Source organism: Vulpes vulpes, chromosome 10 (assembly GCF_048418805.1).
Source record: "Vulpes vulpes isolate BD-2025 chromosome 10, VulVul3, whole genome shotgun sequence".
Taxonomy (NCBI): domain Eukaryota; kingdom Metazoa; phylum Chordata; class Mammalia; order Carnivora; family Canidae; genus Vulpes; species Vulpes vulpes.
In genome coordinates, this window is record NC_132789.1 from 44185951 (window position 1) to 44205669 (window position 19719).

The window sequence follows — 19719 nt, forward strand, 5'->3', positions numbered from 1 at the left end:
ACTGCACAATGTCCTACACCCTCCTAGGGGTAGGAAGGAATCTGGACTGACCCATATCTGTGTTTGGCTCAGCTTAGCCTGGCATTAAGACCAGCACATAGAGGACCCCAGTAAATGTTACTGGGATGGAGTGTGAGCAGGTAAGCGGAACCTGGGATAACTCAATGGCTCACACGGGCTAATATTTCTCCTTCAAAAGGAATACCAACGTTAAGGAAGAACTCTGACTACAGCAAAGAACCCACAGGAGCCTCCAGGGAGTCCTATCTTCATTATCATTGTCCCCAGAGAACTGTACCATACACTGGCGTCTTCCCTGGCAGGATGACGATAATGAGCTGCAGCCCTGAGTAGGTGTTCTTGAGATGCCGGAACATGGGCTCCACGCTGTCTGCCCCCTGTGCGTATTTGCAGAAGCAAGGCTGGCCCTGGATGGGCATCCCTGCATCCTTGGAAATCTTCCGCAGCTGGTCTGTGAAGTTCCTGCAGCACAAGTATGGTCATGACAGAAGATAATGAGTCCCACTTTAATACTTCTGAACAAATGCCTCCATCTTAGGTACCTAGCACTGATAGCCACTGAGACATTCTGAGATAAATGAGACATGATCACAGCCAGTATAAAAAAAACACATTTATAAGTTGAGTAGGACAAAATCAAGCTTGCTAAGTATTCAATGGTACAGGCAGAGAGCCAAGGGAAGGGACCTGTGGGAATTCGGAGTCCCCGCCTTGTCCCACTCAAGTAGCTGATTCCTGTGCACTAAGTCTGTAGCAACAGGCAAATGCCTGAGAGAAAGGTCTCTGCTCATATTAAAATAAGCTCCAACAGTGATTAGAACACAGGAAGTGCTCAGTAAAAATCAGCTCCCTCTTCTCCTACTGATTCTTTGTAGCCTAACAGCAAACAGAAAAAAAAAAAAAATTTAGGATTTTATTTGAAAGAGACAGAGCATGCAAGCATGAGCGGTGAGAAGAGCAGAGGGAGAAAGAGAATTTGACTTTCCACTGAGCAGGGAGCTGACCTGGGGCTCCATCCCAGGGCTCCAGGATCATGACCCAGAGCTGAAGGCAGATGGTTTAATGGATTGAGCCACCCAGGTGCCCTCCTAAGAGCAAATAATTAAACAAAGCTTTTTTCCTTTGGCTTTAGGGCTTTACCCTAGGAAAGGAAGACAAAGTTGGAAGAAAGGGTACACATGCAGTAGATTTAAAAAATCAAGCTACATAAATATGATGACAGACTGAAATGAACAGCAGGAAATTTAACTTGTGAAAATCATACATTTAGATTAAAAGCAATATACAAATAGAGAATAAAAGCAATTATCTAGGGGACATTTTATAGCATATAAATACCAAAATGATAGATTCAAAAGTCTATGTAGTGAGAAAGTATTTCTTCAAATATTTAGTAAAAATAAATAAGTAAATAAATAAATATATAAATAAATAATTAAAAAGGCAAACACAAGATAAATACAATATGATACTATTGTGTAAAATGTAAAATCTCCTAAGGGGTGCCTCGGTGGCACAGTCAGTTGAATATCTGACTCTTGGTTTTGGCTCAGGCTGTAGGGTCAAGCCTGGAGTCAGGCTCCATACTCAGCTTTGGAGTCTGCTTGGGCTTCTCTCTCCCTCTCCCTCTGCCCCGGCACCCCCCTCCCACCCAGTGGGCTGTCTCTTTCTCTCTTTCTCTAAAATAAGTAAATAAATCTTTTAAAAATCTTATAAATCATTTGTATGTAGGTATATAAAACATATAAATTAGATGGAAGGTCACATTTCATGACAGTGGCTGCATCCGAAGGGAGGAATAGAATGAGGCTGGAGGATATAAAGGAACAACAAATTTAATCAGTCAAATTTAGTAAGCGGGTCTCTACTGCAAAGGAAGTGGTATTCCCAATCTTCTCTCTCCACTAGATCACACTTGGCATGCTGTGTCCTTTGCTGGGGGCCAGATGTTGAAAGAAGTCTAGAATGGGCAAGATTTTGAAATCCTCTCCTAAAAGTGATATAGTTGAGGTAAGAGAATTTCTTTAGCCAGAAGGAAAATTCTGAGGATTGACCCTAGGACTTCATCCAATCCCAATTACCAATTTCTCCACCTCCACAGTCACCTTCACTTCTCCCTGTCTCACTAGAGGATGCCTTTTCCTGTGCTCTGGATCCCATCCCCTCCCACACCTGTAGGAACTTCATTCTATTTCCAGTTTCTCTCAGTTCTTACTCTCAGCATCTGTTCACTATCTACATTCTCCCTGGACAATCTCATCCACGGCCATACCTGAAGACTCCCAGATTTTAATCTTTAGCCCAGAACCAAACATCCAACTCAGTACCACCGACCCAGGTGAACAAGTCATATTCTTACTCCTTGCATCCGGGGATCACTGATGAACAGACTCACAACTCCAAGATTCTAGATTTATCAGTTTCTGTACCCCAAAAAAGCTAAAACAATGGACTGTTTCTCAAGAGAACTGAACAGGGAAAGAACCTGGGAATAAGAGAGAAGCACACAGGGAACAGAGCTACCAGCAAGCTGACACAAAGGCGGACGGCTGGGAGCCTTTCCAATATTGCTAAGGACCAGTTCTTCAATACGAGTGGCCTTACCTAAATGGCGGGTAAAACCCCCCCAAACCCAGGAAAGGGACAAAAGGAACTCATTTGAAAGAAACTAGAAGTGTGATGGTGGTAGTTGTGGGTCTGTGGGGGGAAAGGAGAGATGCACAGGGAGGGCAGTCAGAATTCCCACAATCATCAGGTGCTGATCCTGTAACTAATTCTTATAAAAACCCCAAGACCAGCTGAACCTGCCAGGACACACAGCTATTATCCTCATCAATACCCAAAGTGGTCAGCTCCACCAACTTTTCCTCAGCCTAGGTGTGCACTGATCCTACTCCGGATCCAGAGAGTAAGAAGCCATCACTTCAAAAGACTACGCGAACTACTTACTCAACTAGAGGGGGTTAATTTTGCGGTATTTGGAACATCTCAATTAAAAAAAGACTGCAGGGGGTCAGTTATTTCTTTACTATTCATTCATTCACTCAGGACCATTACTCCCCTAACATGCTCCTTTAAACCATTTGGCTCTACCATTTTCTTCATTGTTGTCATCTATTCCTAGTCCCTCAGCCACAGGTAGCTAAGAGGCCCTTACAACTCCTGTTCATCTAATTCAAGTCACTTGGACCTGAATGAACAAATTCTGTGTATGGGAGAGGACAGCTCAGAGAACCAACTGAGCTTTTGTTTCCAATGAGGAATACAAGCTTTGAAGCCTCAGATCTGATTCGATCCCAACTCTGACACTTTCTTCATATGCAAACCTTGTACAAGGTACTCTTTGAGTCTCAGTCTCCTGAAAATGGAAATACCACCACCATCACTGTGAAGATGAGAGAAGAGAACAAAAATTAGGTAGAATGTTGGTTTAACATTACAGTCATCACTACTACTATTTATTTCCAATGTTAGTAATTATAACAGTAACTCAGGCCTCCCTTAGGAGATTCATGCCCTAAATCATCATCTCTGACACAAATACAGCTCCTTAGCGAGATTTCTGACCACAGATGGACAGAAAAGGAACAGGGAGAAGTTTGAGCCAGAAAACACAGGGAAGCAGGGTCAAGAGTCAGAAAGAAGAGACCACAAGCTGAATCTTGGCCCCCTGTGGGTAAGGGAAGGTAGGCAGCTCTGGGGTCCTTCCCACCCTTCCACCCATAAACCCAACCCTCCTTACTTGAGCACCTCTTCTCGACACTGTTTTTGGGGTGCAAAGCAGGCGATGGCCCAGACTTTGATCTCAATCCCATTGTAGAACTGCTTCCCTCGCATGTCCCAGACACCTTGATTAGGTGTGGCAATGGCCCGGTTCTGGGGATAGGAAGAGCGGGTGCCCAGGTGAGCCTCAGTAGAGCCAGGTAAGTAGAGGGGCAAAAGCCCCTGGCTATACAACCCAATTCCCCCTCCCATATGCCCCAGAGATGTTGTCTGGCCCTGACCCTGCTCACCCGGCCGCCGTACTGCAAGATGGGCGCCGGCAGCACTCGCCCTGTCACCTCCGTCATGTCATCCTTCACTTTGATCCCAAATTCCTGGATGTAGGGATCTAGGTTGTAGCTGGCATTCTTCATCTGCAAGACAAAAGAAGGGGATGTCAGGGGAGCAGCAGCTTGGCAATATGCTCACCCTCTAGGTCCCAAGGAGAAAGCCCTGAAGAGCAGCTGGGGCTGGAAAGTAATAGCCCTAAAAAAGGGGGGAAAGTGGAAAATGAAGTAAGTGGGAGTGGATAACACAGGGAAGTAATACTGGAGGGAAAAAGAAATAGGAAGCCAAGTAGCTACAGGGTCAAGAAACAAGAGCAGTCCTATGGAATCCCGGGCAACAAATCCAGACTTGTGTTCTCCTGAGGATCCTGCCAAGGCAGAAAAGCATCTATGCTACCAGGGGCCCCAATGACTGAGCAACCAAGCATACATTTCTCTGCAGCCCTACTGACCAGGCGGCTAATCTCCTCCTGTCTGTCTGGGGCCGACCTAGCTGTAGCCTTTATCATGGTCGAAGTCTGGTTGTCGGTCAACTTCTTAATGCAGCGCTGCCCAGCCACAATGTTACAGACCTGAGGAAACGAGAAGGACAGGTAGCTCTGGCTTGAGTACAGTCCATCCTGTACCCAGAGCCCCACAATAAGGGAGGAGATCTTGGCTGTCAGCCCTGGGAAGGAGACTGCAAAATCTCTTGTGCAGAGACAGGTAAGTTAGAAAATATCCATGTGCAATATGAAAGGCAATACAGCCACTCTGTCATTAACAGATTGGGATCCAGAGCCAGATCTGGGCTCAGGTCTCATGTTAACTGGGGAGAACAGTAACAATCTCATAGGGTTGTTCGGAGACTAAATAAAATAAAGCACTTAAAGGACTAAGAATAGTTCTAAAACACAGTAAACAGTAAACTCTAACATAAATTATTATTTACCAAAGGACCCAGCATGGAGCTCTTCTGAATAGTAAAAACTCAAGATACACAAACTGGATTCCTAAGGTAGTAGATAGCTCTTCAATGATGACAAGCATTCAGTTGCTCCCCTGCAACCTACCACGGGAACTAGGGATGGCTCTTAACTTGAGCCCTAACCTACAGATGATCACTAAGCTCTTGGACCACAGAAATCACAGTCTCTGTTGGCTGATAGTGTCCTTCATTGGTGTGAGGGACATCTTGCCATGCATTCCTGTTTTGAGCCCAAGAGAACACAATGGAGATCAGAATAGATTTTCTAGTGATAAACAAGTCTTCCATTCCCCAAAATACTATATTCAGAATGCTGGGAATGGGAAGCCTTTTGGCAGAGTAGAGAGTGCCAGTAATTTGCAAAGACTTGAGTCTGAAGCCCACGTTTGCCATTTCCAAGTGATTTACCTTGGGCAGATCTCTTAACTACTCTGAAACTCTGCTTCTTTAATTTCAGTCATGGGATAAAACATTGGCTGTCTATGAAGTTGCTGTGAGGGGTTAGAGAAAATGAAATATGTGACTTGTTCCCATAGGGCCAACACTATCTAAGTACTGGTTTTCCTTCTAATTTCCAAAGTTCATTTTTTATTTCCAAGGTTCATTTTGAACAATGGTAAGGAAAACCACCCTGCCCTTAACCTCACATGCTCTTAAATTCCATATCCCAAAGAATATACAAATTACAGATTCAATCAATAAAAATCCTTAATTGTTAGAATTTATATGGTTGTACTCTTAAAAGCAGCTTAAAGTTGTAGCACTCTTGAGAGATGATTTCAGCTACAGAATCAACATTAGGAAAAAAACTAAAGCAGGGATGTGGAGAAAATGGAACCCTTGTACACTGCTGGTGAGAATGTGAAATAGTACAGCCACTGTGGAAAACAATATGGTGATTCCACAAAAAATTAAACACACAATTACGATACGATTCAGTAAATCCACATCTGAGTATGTAGTGAAAGTAGGGATTAGAACAAATATCTGTACACCTATATTCACAGCAGCATTATTTATTATAGCTAAAAAAGAGGAAGCAACCTAAGTTGTCAATCAATGAATGAATGGATAAAAAATGTGGTAATATGTGTACAACAGAGTATTATTTCGCCTTAAAAAGGAAGAAAATTCTGACACATGCTAAAATATAATAAGCCTTGAAGACATTATGCTAAATGGAATGTGCCAGTCAAAAAAAGACAATTATATAATTCCATTCATATGAAATGTCCAAAATAGACAAATACACAGAGACAGAAATGGATTAGTGATTACAAAGGGCTGACTGGTGGAGAGAAGGAGTGTAAGTGACTACTATTGGGATGGGTTGTCTTTTGGAGATGACATAATGTTTTAGAATTAGATAATAGTGATTGTTATACAATTCTGAATATACTAAAAACCACTGAATTGTACACTTCCTAAGAGGATAAATGTTATGGTATGTGAACTTGATAAAGTTATTCTAAAAAACAAAACAAAACAAAAACCCTACCTGGCTATAATAGCCTACATGATTTGACCCTGCACCTCTCTCCAAATTCATCCCCTATTACTTTCCCCCCCCTATACCACACACCAGCCACTATGGCCTTCTGGCTATCTTAAAAAATCCAAGCTCCCTACTGCTTTAGAGCCTTTGTACTTACTATTCACCTCCTGCCTGGAAGACTCTTCCTTTGGGTTATTACGAGGTGGTTTCTATCTCATAATTTAAGACTCAAATGTCTCCTAAGAGAGGCCTTCCTTGACCATAATAACTAAAGTGGCTCTCCAATCCCCTCCTCCCTTATTTGTCCCCTTAATCTTTTATTATTCTTTTATCACTTAAAACTATCTGACACTCTCTTATTTATCTATTTATTGTCTATCTCCCCCCTTCTAGAAACGATAATAAGAATAAAAATATGTCATTATATAAATTATTCACCTTGGAAATTAATGTTTCAACAGAAGTAATGTTAATTTGCTAAAAAATCTCAGCTTGCAGTAATATTAACTAAACGCCCATCTACTTAGCTGGGGTTGTCCTAAGGACTCCCGTTTACACCTCAAGAGAACATACTGTCTTCATCCCAATTTCCATGCATCGACACCTATTAACTAAAGTCAGAGTTCTTGGGTTTTGGGATCTTATCTCCCCTCAGCCTAATTTCCTTCTGGTTAGTTCTGAAATCCCAGAAGCTCACATAAGGCTTGAGCTTTATAGTCCCAGCTATCTGACTCCTGCCATGAGAACAAAGAGTAAGATGTTATTCTAGGCTAGTGCGTCTCCAAATTTAATGTTCACGTGAATCCTTCTTTGGATTCTGTTAAAAACTACTGACTCAACAGTTCTAGGTGGAACCTGAGATTCCACATGTCAAACAAGTTCCACTCAGGCAATGCCTGTTGCTGTTGGTCTACTGAACACACTTTGAGTAGTACTGGTCTAAACAATGAAGTCAGCAGTGGTTTCTCATTAGACATCTTAGCTAGTATATACCAAATCAAATACAGCCCAATGGTTCTGCATTTGTATTCTATGACTTAAATAATATTTTTATTCTTTAATTGCAGGATTTCAATGCTAAAGCATAAAAACATGGCAAATCTTGGGGCTAAAACTTTTTCAAAAGAAACACACTGATGGGGGATCCCTGGGTGGCTCAGCGTTTTGGCGCCTGCCTTTGGCCCAGGGCGTGATCCTGGAGTCCCAGGATTGAGTCCCACATCAGGCTTCCTGCATGGAGCCTGCTTCTCCTCTCTCTCTTCCTCTCTCTCTCTCTCTGTGTCTCTCATGAATAAATAAAATCTTTTAAAAAAATAAATAAATTTAAAAAAACACAGTGTGTTCCAGAAACACACTGATTATCACATTGATAACATGAATAGGACTCACATTATAGCTAAAATGTATCTCTGTTTTCTGGAAAATAAGGTATACTTGTATTTCTAGGTCATTTAGGATCCCCAGCTCCAGATAAGGTTAAGAGAAATTAAAAGTCAGGACAGGATAAGATAAATAAAAATTAAAATGAATGTAGATATCTGAAATCTCGGTCCTGAACAAACTAATTATTTATTAAACATAAATACAGCTTTCACCTCTGCCTGGCAGTCCTAAAAGAACTTGAGAGCAGTATAGGATCTAACAAAAGAAATTAACAGGTTAAGAATGAGGCCTGCACTTCACTGAATGACCTCATACCTCTCAGAATGTCAATTTTCCAAACTTCAAAATGGGAATGAGAGATTACGAATGGAAGAACAGACCTCTGATGATCTGTGTGCAGGTACAATACTTGTTCTCCAACCCAGCCATTACTTGGCAGCCTCACCTCTAGGGGCAGGTAGGTATGCTTTTGTTCCTGGCCAACTTGCAGGCAGGGCAGGTGGGGATACTTGAGCTGAAGGTTGTATTTCTGCTTGAAATACTGTGCCACTGTGCACTCCACAGTCTGTCCACTCTCCAGCTGCAAGGGAAACCTGTTTGGGGGAGGGGAAGGAAGTGTCAGAGCTCAGCATTTAATGCCCTCGCTTTAGACTTAGAACCATGGGAAGCCCCAGATTTGTCTTCATCCCTAACCAGCCTCTTTGAGCATTTCCACTCATGGGAAAACAGGCAATACAGGGCTCCCAGAATGAAGCTAAAGATGTGAGAAGTTCCACAACACTGAAGACCATAACTGACTCATCTGCATTTCTAGTGCTAAGCATAAAGTCTAACACACAGCAGGCACTCATAGCCCAGTAGTCTGAGGTCAGGAAAGTGGATGGAATCAATGACAGCTTCCTAAAGGCCTAGTCCAGGAGCCCCGCTTTCTTTTTCAGGAGGAGTAACAGGCTGTGAGAGAGAGATCCTAACACTTACAGAACTGACATACCAGCCAGGGTAAGACTCTTGTTCTAGAAGAAAGGCGGTAAAAATGGTAAGGAGAATACCAAGGATCTGGGAAGTTTGGAAGAGGGATAAACTCTCACAGCTTATCTTCAAAAACAGGGCTCATCCTTAGGGATGGTAAGGGTCAAGGAAGGGAAGGAGTGAAAGGAGTATGTTGGCATATCAGCCCTCTTCCATCAAGGTATGGCTCAGCAGCCTGTCAACTCACGTCTGATGGCTGGCAGGGCGGCGGGTAACATTACACACTCGGTATTTCCTCTTCATCTGTCCACAGTGGGTCACTTCCACCTTTAGGCCTGGGACACACACACTGCTTGTCAGGGTTGGAAAAGGCTACTCATGTGCCCAGGCTTGGCCTCTCCCCTGAACATATCCCAAGGGGATCTCCTTTTAGGACTGAAGAAAAAGCAGTGCCATTCCCTTCCCCACCTGGTTGGGTCCTCACCTTTGATCTCCTTGGTGAAACGCACACGCTGAGAGTCTGTGAGGGGCTTAGGCTGCTCATCTATGTTCCTGATGTCCAGCACCTCACACATGAACTCAATCACCGGCTGCGCCTTGTAGAAGGCAGTGGCTGAGACTGTGGGGACAGGGTGGGTATAGCTCAGCTCAGGTTCAGTCTTCCAGAATAAATGGAGGCACTGCTCTTTACACCCTCTTCCTTATAGGGTATTGGGGTGGGGGAGGGGTCCCAGGGCTATAGGGATTAGACTAGGAGTGTGGTTGCAGAGCTGGGAGGGATGAGGCTGGGAGTGTGGTCACTGGACTCAGGGTGCCCCTGGCTCCATAGCTCTCCCCACTCACCATCAATGTTGAGCATCATCTTCCACATGGCAGGGCGCACAGACTGGTGAAAGCCGAACCAGACCTCGCGCCCACCCCCCAGCGGGTGGTAGTAGCCCTCAGGCGGTGAGAAGAAGGAGCGGCCCACGGGGGTGTACCTGGCAGGGACAGGCAGAGAACTGGTCCCTCGGGCACAGGCCCCCACCCTGTGAGGCATCCTGGGCACGGAGGAGCCCTGGCCTGGAAGGCAGGACACCAGGGCTTTAATTCCAGCTCTGATCTTTTACTGGTTTTATGACTGACCTTGTGCAAGTCTATCCTTTCTCTGTCCCGCAGGGACAGATGGGGTAGAGGTCCAAAGAGATCTATAAGGGACAGGGCCGAGGCTTTAAATGTAAATGCATACTGCTTGGCATATGCCAGGGCTTCAACAAATGTTTTACTTGAAAGGCATACACTGTGGGACTTTAGTATGTGCTCTTCCCCTCCTCCCCACATAGCAGTTTTGCCAAGACTAGTAGCCCAGATACTAACTACACCCAGTACCTCATGGATGCCAGGTGCCTCATGGCGACATCCAGGGCTTGCACAGACTCCAAGGGAACAGGGATCTGGCCACTGACAAGGGCCTCATGCAGCATGCGCCAGCTAACAATAGCTAGCCATTTGATGGAGACCTTGAAGATTCGATCCTTCCCTTCCCCAGGGATTGTCACCTCAAAGTCAACCTTCAGAAGAAAGGAGTAAAGGATTGCTAGTGCGTTCCCACAGTCTAACATTCCTCCCCCCTGCCCTAGCGGTTCTCCACCACAGGGATTTGCCAAGAATCTGCTCCTGAAACTGACAGGGGCTCTCACAATGAAGATTTCAGAGGAAATCCAGCCCTTTAGTCTGTAGCCACCTTAGCTGAGTACTGCTATCCCTCTCGGTCTAGCAGAAAGTCCTTCAGGTCTGTTTTAAGTCTAATCTCAGTCCATCTGGGACAGGGACAGACATACAGTAGGCTAAACAAACATCAGCATCTACTCATCCCTCACCCTAAAACACACTTTCTCATCATAAAAGATGAAGGAATTTCTGGACTGCCTGGCTCCAAAGAGGCCTACATGAGTTCTGACCCACCTCAGACCACTAACAGGTCTAGCCTGACTCCCGGCTTACCCGTTCATTGCCAATGGGCAGGGCTGTGACAGTGTAAATGTTCTTCTTTCCATCATACACAGGCTTGCGATCACCAAAGATCTGAGGCTTGAAATGCTGGACCATGTACTCCACCACTTCCCTGCAGGGACAGGAGCAGCCTGTGGAAACTGAGAGACTACTCGGAGCTCTTCGAAGCAATTTGATGTTCAAATAACGGCCATCCCCTCCTAGCAGCCACTCTAATCTCATCTACTCTATGGTAGCATTTCTCAAACATCAACATTCATATGAATCAACTGGAGATTTTATTAAAATGCAGATTCTAATTCAGGTCTAGAGCAGAGCTTGAAATGCTACAGTTCTAACAAGCTACCAAGAGATGCTTCTGGTTCTCAGATCATCAAGGCTCTAAAAAGGATCTGAAAGAGTAGGTACAAGTGCCTTCTGAGCAGAGGGGGAGGCAGAGAGGAAAAATGCTTATTCCCAGGGTCTATGTAGAATCAGGAATAGAAAGAATCCAGGCTATTCCAATCCCCAAGCTGAGACATAAAAAAGGTAGACGAGGTAAAGATATGAATTGGAATAGGAATAAACTGTGGAAGAAGAACCCCATCTCTTTTACCTCTCTGAACCCCTTAGTCCCACCACCCCATTACCACTCCATTATAATCTTTTTCTTGATTTTACTTCCTGTCCTCTGCCACTAAGATCCCAGAGTGTCCATCTAACCTTCAAAATACCATCCCATCCAATTATCTGACCTCTTCACTTTCTAAACAAAAGCTCTTGAATGTTACTGGACCTCTTCACTTTCTAAAGCAAAGCTCAAAAAAAAAAATAAAAAATAAAAAATAAAGCAAAGCTCTTCACTTTCTAAACCTCTTCACTTTCTAAACCAAAGCTCTTGAAAACTACTGGATAAAAAGACTCAAACTGTACGTTGTAAGCAACTGTAAACAAATGGTTTCAATACCAATTAGGCTTTAGTACTATCAAGCTATTTTATGACCCTGATGGTTCCATCCCTCATAGATTGTGTCAAACTTTCTCCTCTACCCTCTAACTCCAGAACCCACTCCTACCTCCAATTAAAAGCAACTCTACTGACTTTAAAAAGAGTAGTGCAAGACAGGCAAGTCCACCTTCAAGTTCCCAGACACACGTATAAACAAATTTATATATGCATACCTCTTTTCCTTTTTTCCCCTCTCACATTTGAAATGTCCCTTCTATATATAATTTTTAAATATATGAAGATTTGTTCAACTTCAGTCATTAGAGAAATATGATTAAGATTAAGCCAAGATTGGGGAGCCTAGATGACTCAGTTGATAGAGCCTGCAACTCTTGATCTCGGAGTTGTGAGTTCAAGCCTCACATGGGGCACAGAGCTTACTTAAAAAAAAAGAAAGAAAGAAACTGTGGGATGCCTGGGTGGCTCAGAGGTTGAGCAGCTGCATTTGGCTCAGGGAGTGATCCTAGAGTTCCGGGATCAGGTCTCACATCGGGCTCCCTGCATGGAGCCTGCTTCTCCCTCTGTCTAAGTCTCTGCCTCTCTCCTGTGTCTCTCATGAATAAATAAATAAAGTTTAAAAAAATAAATAAAATAAAATAAAATTGAAAAAAAAAATTAGGGATGCCTGGGTGGTTCAGTGGTTGAACATCTGCCTTTGGCTCAGGGCGTGATCCCAGGGTCATGGGATCAAGTTTCACATCAGGCTTCCCATGGGGAGCCTGCCTCTCCCTTTGCCTGTGTCTCTGCCTCTCTGTGACTCTCATGAATAAATAAAATCTTTAAAAAAAAAAAAAAAGGAAGAAAAAAATTAGACCAAGATATAATTTTCTACTTATCAGAATCTAAAGATCAAAAAGTCCAACATACTGGATTGGTATAGATATGGGAAGAGGCACGCGATATTCTGATAATGAGAGTATAAATTGGAATGCCAGCAATTCCACTCCTAGTAATGTATCCTATAGTTACACTCATATTTGAGTGCAAAAATGTATCTATATTTAATAATATTCAACAGTTTCACTTTTGTAGCAAATGTTTAGGCTAAACCTAAATGTTCCTCAATAGGTTTATTAAAGAAGTTATAATACAACCATTCAATGGAATATCTATGGAGCTATGCAAAAGACTGAGGCAGATATACCTGTACTGATAAATACTGTTTAGTGGAAAAAAGCAAAGTACAGAACAAGGCATATAGGATTCTATATTTTGTGTGTTTTAAAAAACGTTTTATATACACATATCCTTGCATACACATACAAAAAGATATGGAAACGTACTTAAAAATGGTAACAATGAATCTCTCTAGAGAAAGAGACTAAGGGACTGGAGACCAGGGTAACAGATATTTTTTGCTGCTGTTCTTTTTGCAGTATTTTATTTATTTATTTTTACATTGTGCATATGTAGTTTTCAAGTAATAACAAAATAAGTTAATTTTAAAAAGAAATATTGCCTCAGGACACCCAGATGGCTCAGTTGGAAGAGCATGCGACTCTTGTTCTTAGGGTTGTGGATTTGAGCTCCATGTTGTGTGTAGAGATTACTTAAAAATAAAATCTTAAAAAAAAAGAAATACTGCTTCTTCCAAGGCTAATTTCTCCAACTCTATGTCCTGTAATGTCTTCCTGTTTTAGCAATGAATAGGAACACATTCTTCTCCTCTCTGTCCTATACCTTTAACTAGCTTCTTCTCTGTTTATAAGCATATCCATGTCTCATTCTTAAAAACTCTTCATTCATTTTAACAAATACCGCAATGCACAATGCACTGTACTAGATCCCAATAAATCCCCTCTAACCAAACATGCTTCACTGTCAAGCTATCTAGAAAAGGCTATCTGCTCTCACTATCCCTACCACATTACCTTCCACTTATTCCTCAACTGACTGTAGTTAGATTACTAGCCCAACTACTCTGCTGAAACTGCTTTGCAAAAGGCACCAATTATCTCTTGATAGCCAAATTCAATGGTATTTTTCAACGTTTACTTTACCTGGAATTTCCTCCTCAAAAATGTCCTCGAAAAAAAAAAAAATGTCCTCGAATCTGATGATATCACCCTCTACTGATTTTCTGGATATTCTTTCAAGAGTCTAAAACTCAGCAAAGACTCCTGGACTTGGGACTTAGACATGCATCACTTACCGGTTGACTCTGCGAGGACACTTATCCGGCTTGATATCCACCTCGTAGTGGTAGACATCAATCTTAGGGATGTCCACCTCAAAGTAATTGGCCAGGAGCTTGATTGGTTTCCCCACAGTGCCAATGCCAGGCCGGCGAGGTGCCTGGAACACCTGCTGCAGGGGGGGCAGGTAGGCGCCTGCAGCTACAAGATAAAGAGGCTCATGAGGATACAGTCTCGCAATTCCTTACCATTCTGATCAGAGAAGACACAAGGCCTTCCAGAACAGGAACAAGAGAGTATAGGGGCAGCCTCTTTCCTGCCTATCCAAACCAATTGAGGGGTTCTACTGGCTCAGACAATCCATGTTCACTTTTTTTAAACCTCTCTACAGTTAGAAAAATTATCTTTGTTGTCTCTCTTCAATTCATCAAGTGAATACTTAATATGTTTCTATTAAATGTTAAGTAGAAGAGCTAAATCTGGCTCCCAATAATAAAACTTTTTTTCTTGTACCAGGTTAAGACATCTGCCTCCACCAGGTATCTGGTAAACCGAGTAGCTTCTCTTCTCTGCCAGCCAGATGCTCACTTCACTCATCACCATCCTGAACATGAAATAACAACATCTTAATGCTTCTCTGCAATGTAGGCAGGAGGAAAATCCAAAGAAGGTCAGGCTAGTGGGACGTGAGGGAGACAATGTTTTAGAAAGGATGAATGCAACTGAATGGCTGAGGTTGGAGAGACAGAAAAGTAGAAAAGGCTAAAAAAAAATAGAGCTTGGAGACAAAAGAAAGGAGAGAGGCTGAAAGAGGGAGCTGACAAAGAGGCCACAACTAGAAGTCACAGCAGAAAGAGGCTTGATCTAGGAAGGAAGGAAGGAAGGCTGGAGTTAAGGCCTAGGCAACATACAGGTTAGAGTTGGGAGTTTGAGCAAGCAAGACTGCGATTGGGGAAACGAAAAAGAAAAGGTTCAATGGAGAAAAAGCTAGGCAATGAAGACAGGCAGAACACAGGAGGAGTCAAGAACAGGCTAGAGTAGAGGACTTGGGAAGGAGAGGCAGCCATTAGCATGCTGGAGAAGACAGAGATACTGGCTCTGAAGAAGAGAAGAGGTGCTCTGCACAGCCACAGCTCCCTCCACACAGAGGGCCCAGACAATAACAGAAGGAATCAATTTCAAGATCGAGCAGGCCCCTGGGAAAGGGCTAGGGCAGGGCCAGCTTCCTTCCACCACTTTCTCCTCTCTTGCCACCAGCTAGATTGCTGCCCCTAGTTTTATCTTCTAGCTTGAGAGGAAAGGGCGGAAAAAGGGACACTAAGAGAAGCCTTTGTCCACAGCTACTATTGTCCTTGCCAGTAGAGGACCAGCCCAGGTGGGAGGAGAGAGGGATAAACCAGCCCAGAATCTCCCATCATCATAGCTCTGCTTTCACAGTCTGTCTGGCTGGGGGATGGGGCATATCCTCAGCTGGGGGGTCAGGAAGAGGTCAGAACCATTCATGGGAGGGGCATGTTTCCCAGAGCTAAGCGGCTATGTCTCCTTCTAACCACCTGTCAAGCCCAGCCCTATCTGCAGACCGGGAAATGGAAACAGAAAGGGAGGCTCAGCCTGGGGGGGACAGGCCTTCAAGGAGTCAGCTCCAGGGGGAAGTGAAAGCCTAACTACTAGCACCTGGGTGCCTTCTCCACAAACAGCTGGACAGAAACTGCACACGAGCGATAGATGCAAACACCTAGTGAGACACGTTCCTGTCATGTATACCCAAACACACACTTAGACCTAGATGATTTACCTTTATACACATATCCCTCACCACTCTAGATCGTGAGTTCTTCAAGAGCAAGGGCTATATCTTGCCTCCTAGCCTACAGGAGGTGTTCAACATAAAGATATTAAATGAATGAACAAACAGATCCACAGACACATCACAAAGAACACACTAGCATACACAGCACCCAAACACCTGTAAACTGCTCAAAAACAATGATAAGCCTTGCACAAGATAAACATCCTGGCGGATATAAGAGATATTCTTCCCCTCCCCAAGCTTTTACATTCCATTCACCTCCTTAGCCTTCTAGGCTGAATAATCTTTTGGAGTCTTGGGAAAAAGACATCCCTTAGAGCTGGGGGGCTGGGTAGAAATGATGGGGGATGGGACAGGCACTCTAGCCTCCAAAGGCTTCTCTTCCCCAGAAATATAACTACACACCAAATTCAGCCTTAGGCACCCTCCACTCCAAGGAGGCTTTGGGAAAACAGGAGAACCCCCACCTTCCCCTTCATCCCCAAACTAGGGAAGGCGAAAGGGAGAACCTCTCTCCCATCCCATCCCCCTGCAAGCCTTAGACAGTACAAAGTTCCCCCCACCCCTTACCCCACCCTGCCCCCAGCTTTCAGTCTGAGAAAGGGAGACACTTCCCTTCAAACCCAGACAGGGACAGACGGCCACTTTGTGATGCAGATGAGGGCCCCAGCACAGAGGACAAAGCTTGGGCCTTGGGGGAAGGGGCGGGGCCCTTCCTTGCAGACAAAAGCAAGGAGGGAGGGGCCATGGAAAGGACACTCCCCCTCCCCCATCCCCAACCAGCCCTGAGAAGGAAAAGTAACAGAGCTCAAAGGCCTGGCCCAGGGATTCCTTCCCTGCAGTTTTGAGGCCCACATACCTCTTTAGGAGCCAGACTGCCTATTCAAAACACAAACTCAAGGCTGGGTTAGCTGTACAGTAAGACTAAAAAGCCAAACTCTTCTAAAAAAAAACTTGTCCACACCTGAGTATCACAAATTACTAAATATCCACATGTATGTGCTTAACCACTTAGGTTCACACTGGAATGTGATTCAATTCAATTACTAAATGTGTACTTTGTGTCAGGACCTAGGCATTTGCTGTTTCCACAGGTAAATTAGACATCACCTCTACCGTCCTGGAGCTCCCAATCCAGTGTATGTGCTTAGAACACATTTGAGCACAGAAAGCGCATCAGGACACAAGCCCAGCGAAGCCAGCAGCAGTCTTTAGTTTTGTGTACTGTGTCCTCCAACTTCCAAGAGAATAGTCTGGGCCTAGGAAGGAGGCAGTTATAGGGTCCCTCCATTCACAGCTTCCAGACTGAATTTTAATTACACCTTCTGATGAGGCAAAGCCTGTCCCACTGGCCAACTCCAGATACCAGGCTCTAGTCCCCTTCCTAAAAGCTTATCTCCTATAACAAGCAAGAAAGTCAATTTTTTCATCACTCCAGAGTCCATTAGGAATTCATCAGAATGAAATCATTAGCAGTCTGGTATGGGTGCCAGCTCCCAGCAATCCATCTGGACCTCTGTGACTTACTCCTACTCTAGTACACAGGTTGCTGTAAATAGTCTCCAGCCTTAGAAAACCAAGAGAGTTCCTAGAATGGAGAAAGAATCCTAAGGGAAGGAGAAATAGTTTTCTGAAGTCAGTTGCTCCTTGCACTCTACATGAAGACCTACACAGCCTTTACAAGATTGTTTTTGTTTGGGGGGGGTAAAGCAGTCACTAAGTACTTATAGATTACTAAATGGATGACTTGAATAAATTGGCAGGAGCTATTTCCTTGAGGGAGGTAAGATCTGGCATAAAGAGATGATGATTCTTCCACCACCAATGCCAATGAAATTCTTGTCCCAGATGAAATTCACATCCTGAATAGAAATCCTATGTCCACCCCTGGAGCAAATGGAAAGAGGTAGTGAGACAAGACCTAAAGGACTCCCAGGTCCAGAATGCTCCTCTGATCAAAGGGTAAAAGACCTAGGACACAAGCAGGTGTCACCATCCCACAGCCCATCCTGGAGACTCTGGTCTTCTTGAAGCTGCCCTACCCCAGTCTCTCCTCAGTTCTCATGTCCCTTCCTCCAGACTGCCTGTGGATAAGGAGAAGTTAAGGCTAACACCTGGGACTCACCAGGGTAAAAGCTATAAACCCCCCTCCCCCAAACGACTTATTTGTGACAAAAGCCTAGCCCGGCAACCTTGGGTCTAGTAACACGACCCTAACAGTTTCTGGGGAGCAGAGAAACAAAAAAGAAGAGATACCCAGTGGGGGACAGAAGCCACTAAAAATATTAAAGTACAGAAAGAGATTAGGCTGTCACTTGAGGGGACATTTCAATGAAAAAATCATTATCTTTGAATTAAAAGATCCCATCTCTACAAAGTATTGGACCAGAAACGAGGAAACAAGGCAGACAGCCCCTTCCAGGTACACCTGGTACTCGCCTTGGTCTCTCGGTAACCAACACCTTTTGTGAGTCCTCTCTTCAGGGGGGACTTGCCCCCAGTACATTGCCTTGGACCCAGTCTTTCCTCACCCCAGGGGCATAAGGCGGCAGCTTCCATCAACCCGTTTTGGCAAACTGTGACTGAGGGTTTCCAGGATCAAGGAAGAGCCCCAGAGACGGGGAAGGGGTCCATTTCTATTTGCACTCTGCCAGCTGAAACTTAGAACGCGCCCCATCAGCGGGCTCTTTTTCCCGAGCCAAACCGGGCGGGGTGGGGGGTTGGGGGATCCGGGCAGCCACGCCCCCACCACCCCGGGCAGCCCCTTCCAAACGCCACCTCCGCGCATGCTCGGGCGCCTCCGCTCCAGCTCCCCCGACTCACGGGGGGGAATCCCGGGCTGGATCCCCACCCACCGCCCCCTGACCCTCGCCCCCGCGTCAGGCCCGGCCGGGGCGGAGCTCACAGCCCAGCTCTGGCGCCTTCTCCCAGGAGACACCAGCCCAGCCCAGCCCCCGCCCCCCGGCAAGCAGCAGCCCCGGGCCCATCTGTGCCGACCCCCTCCTCTCCTGGACACCTGGAGCCCGCCCCCTGCCACCTGCCGGGCCTCTCCCTAGGCCTCCCGGGACCTCCGGCAGTCCTTAGGTGCGTCCAGGCCCTCCTCCCAGACTACTTCCCACCTCCAGGAGCGCATACAGCCTCCGTGGGTAAACAGCCCCCGTCTTAGGGCTTCCTTCACAAGGTTTCCCCCGGAACTGCATACAGCCCCCTTCAAACTGGGCCCCCCATCCCATAAGAGCCCCTCTCCACACTCAGGAAGCCTTTCCTCACTCGGAAATCCTGTTCTTCGCGAGGGAGTCCCCCGGTCCGCGGAGCACGCACCGGCCCCCACTCAAAGCGGCCCTTACCTGCTCCCGAGGGTCCCGCTTCCATCCCATATACCCGTGCGGAGGTCAGGCGGCCTGGAGACTGTGGAGTCCAGAGTGAGGGGCCTAGGGACCCCGCACTCCGGCTGCTCGGGCTTCCGGGCCGGGCTCGGCACCCCCCCCAAGCCCGGCCGCTCGCGCCGCTGCCCCCGCAGCCTCCGTTGCCGCCGCCGCCGCGGAGCCTGCAGCAGCTCCCCCTGCGAGCGCCCGGCCAGCTGCCAGTGCGCAGGCGCGACCGCCAGGCCCAGGGGGCGGACGGGAACGAGTCAAGCGGGGCGCTCCGACGGCAACAAAGGCCAATGGAGAGGGGCGGGAGTGCCGGGGACCCGAGGCAGCGGCCCCTGGCGGTCACCCATCGCCATGCAGCCCGGCGGGAGGGCTCCGGTAGAGGCGCCGTGGAACCGCGCCGCGGCGTAAGCGGGGTGGGGCGGCGGGGGGGTGTCCCCCCGCCCGCAGCGGCCTCTGGCCCTGTCTCTCTTCCCCAAACAGGTCCCTCCAAGCCTACACACCGCCTTCCCCCTTTGCACAAGCCACCCGCACATTAC

The 19719-nt window shown here is 45.9% G+C and overlaps 1 protein-coding gene across 2 annotated transcripts in view; it reads right to left on the reverse strand.

Moving 5' to 3' along the window:
* The window catches only part of AGO1 (argonaute RISC component 1), a 35533-nt gene extending 16132 nt beyond the window's left edge, over window positions 1-19401 (reverse strand). The window contains exons 1-12 of one of the 2 annotated variants that reach the window (XM_025991757.2): window positions 19157-19401; window positions 14017-14200; window positions 10868-10988; window positions 10253-10434; window positions 9728-9864; window positions 9369-9503; window positions 9132-9219; window positions 8361-8508; window positions 4523-4642; window positions 4026-4157; window positions 3764-3897; window positions 299-483 (exon numbers count right to left, since the gene is read on the reverse strand). In XM_025991757.2, the coding sequence (XP_025847542.1) occupies window positions 299-483; window positions 3764-3897; window positions 4026-4157; window positions 4523-4642; window positions 8361-8508; window positions 9132-9219; window positions 9369-9503; window positions 9728-9864; window positions 10253-10434; window positions 10868-10988; window positions 14017-14200; window positions 19157-19181 (1591 nt within the window). In that variant the 5' untranslated portion in view covers window positions 19182-19401. The remainder of the gene's footprint in view (window positions 1-298; window positions 484-3763; window positions 3898-4025; window positions 4158-4522; window positions 4643-8360; window positions 8509-9131; window positions 9220-9368; window positions 9504-9727; window positions 9865-10252; window positions 10435-10867; window positions 10989-14016; window positions 14201-19156) is intronic. The other variant, XM_025991758.2, reaches the window with a different exon arrangement.
* Window positions 19402-19719: the final 318 nt, after the last annotated feature.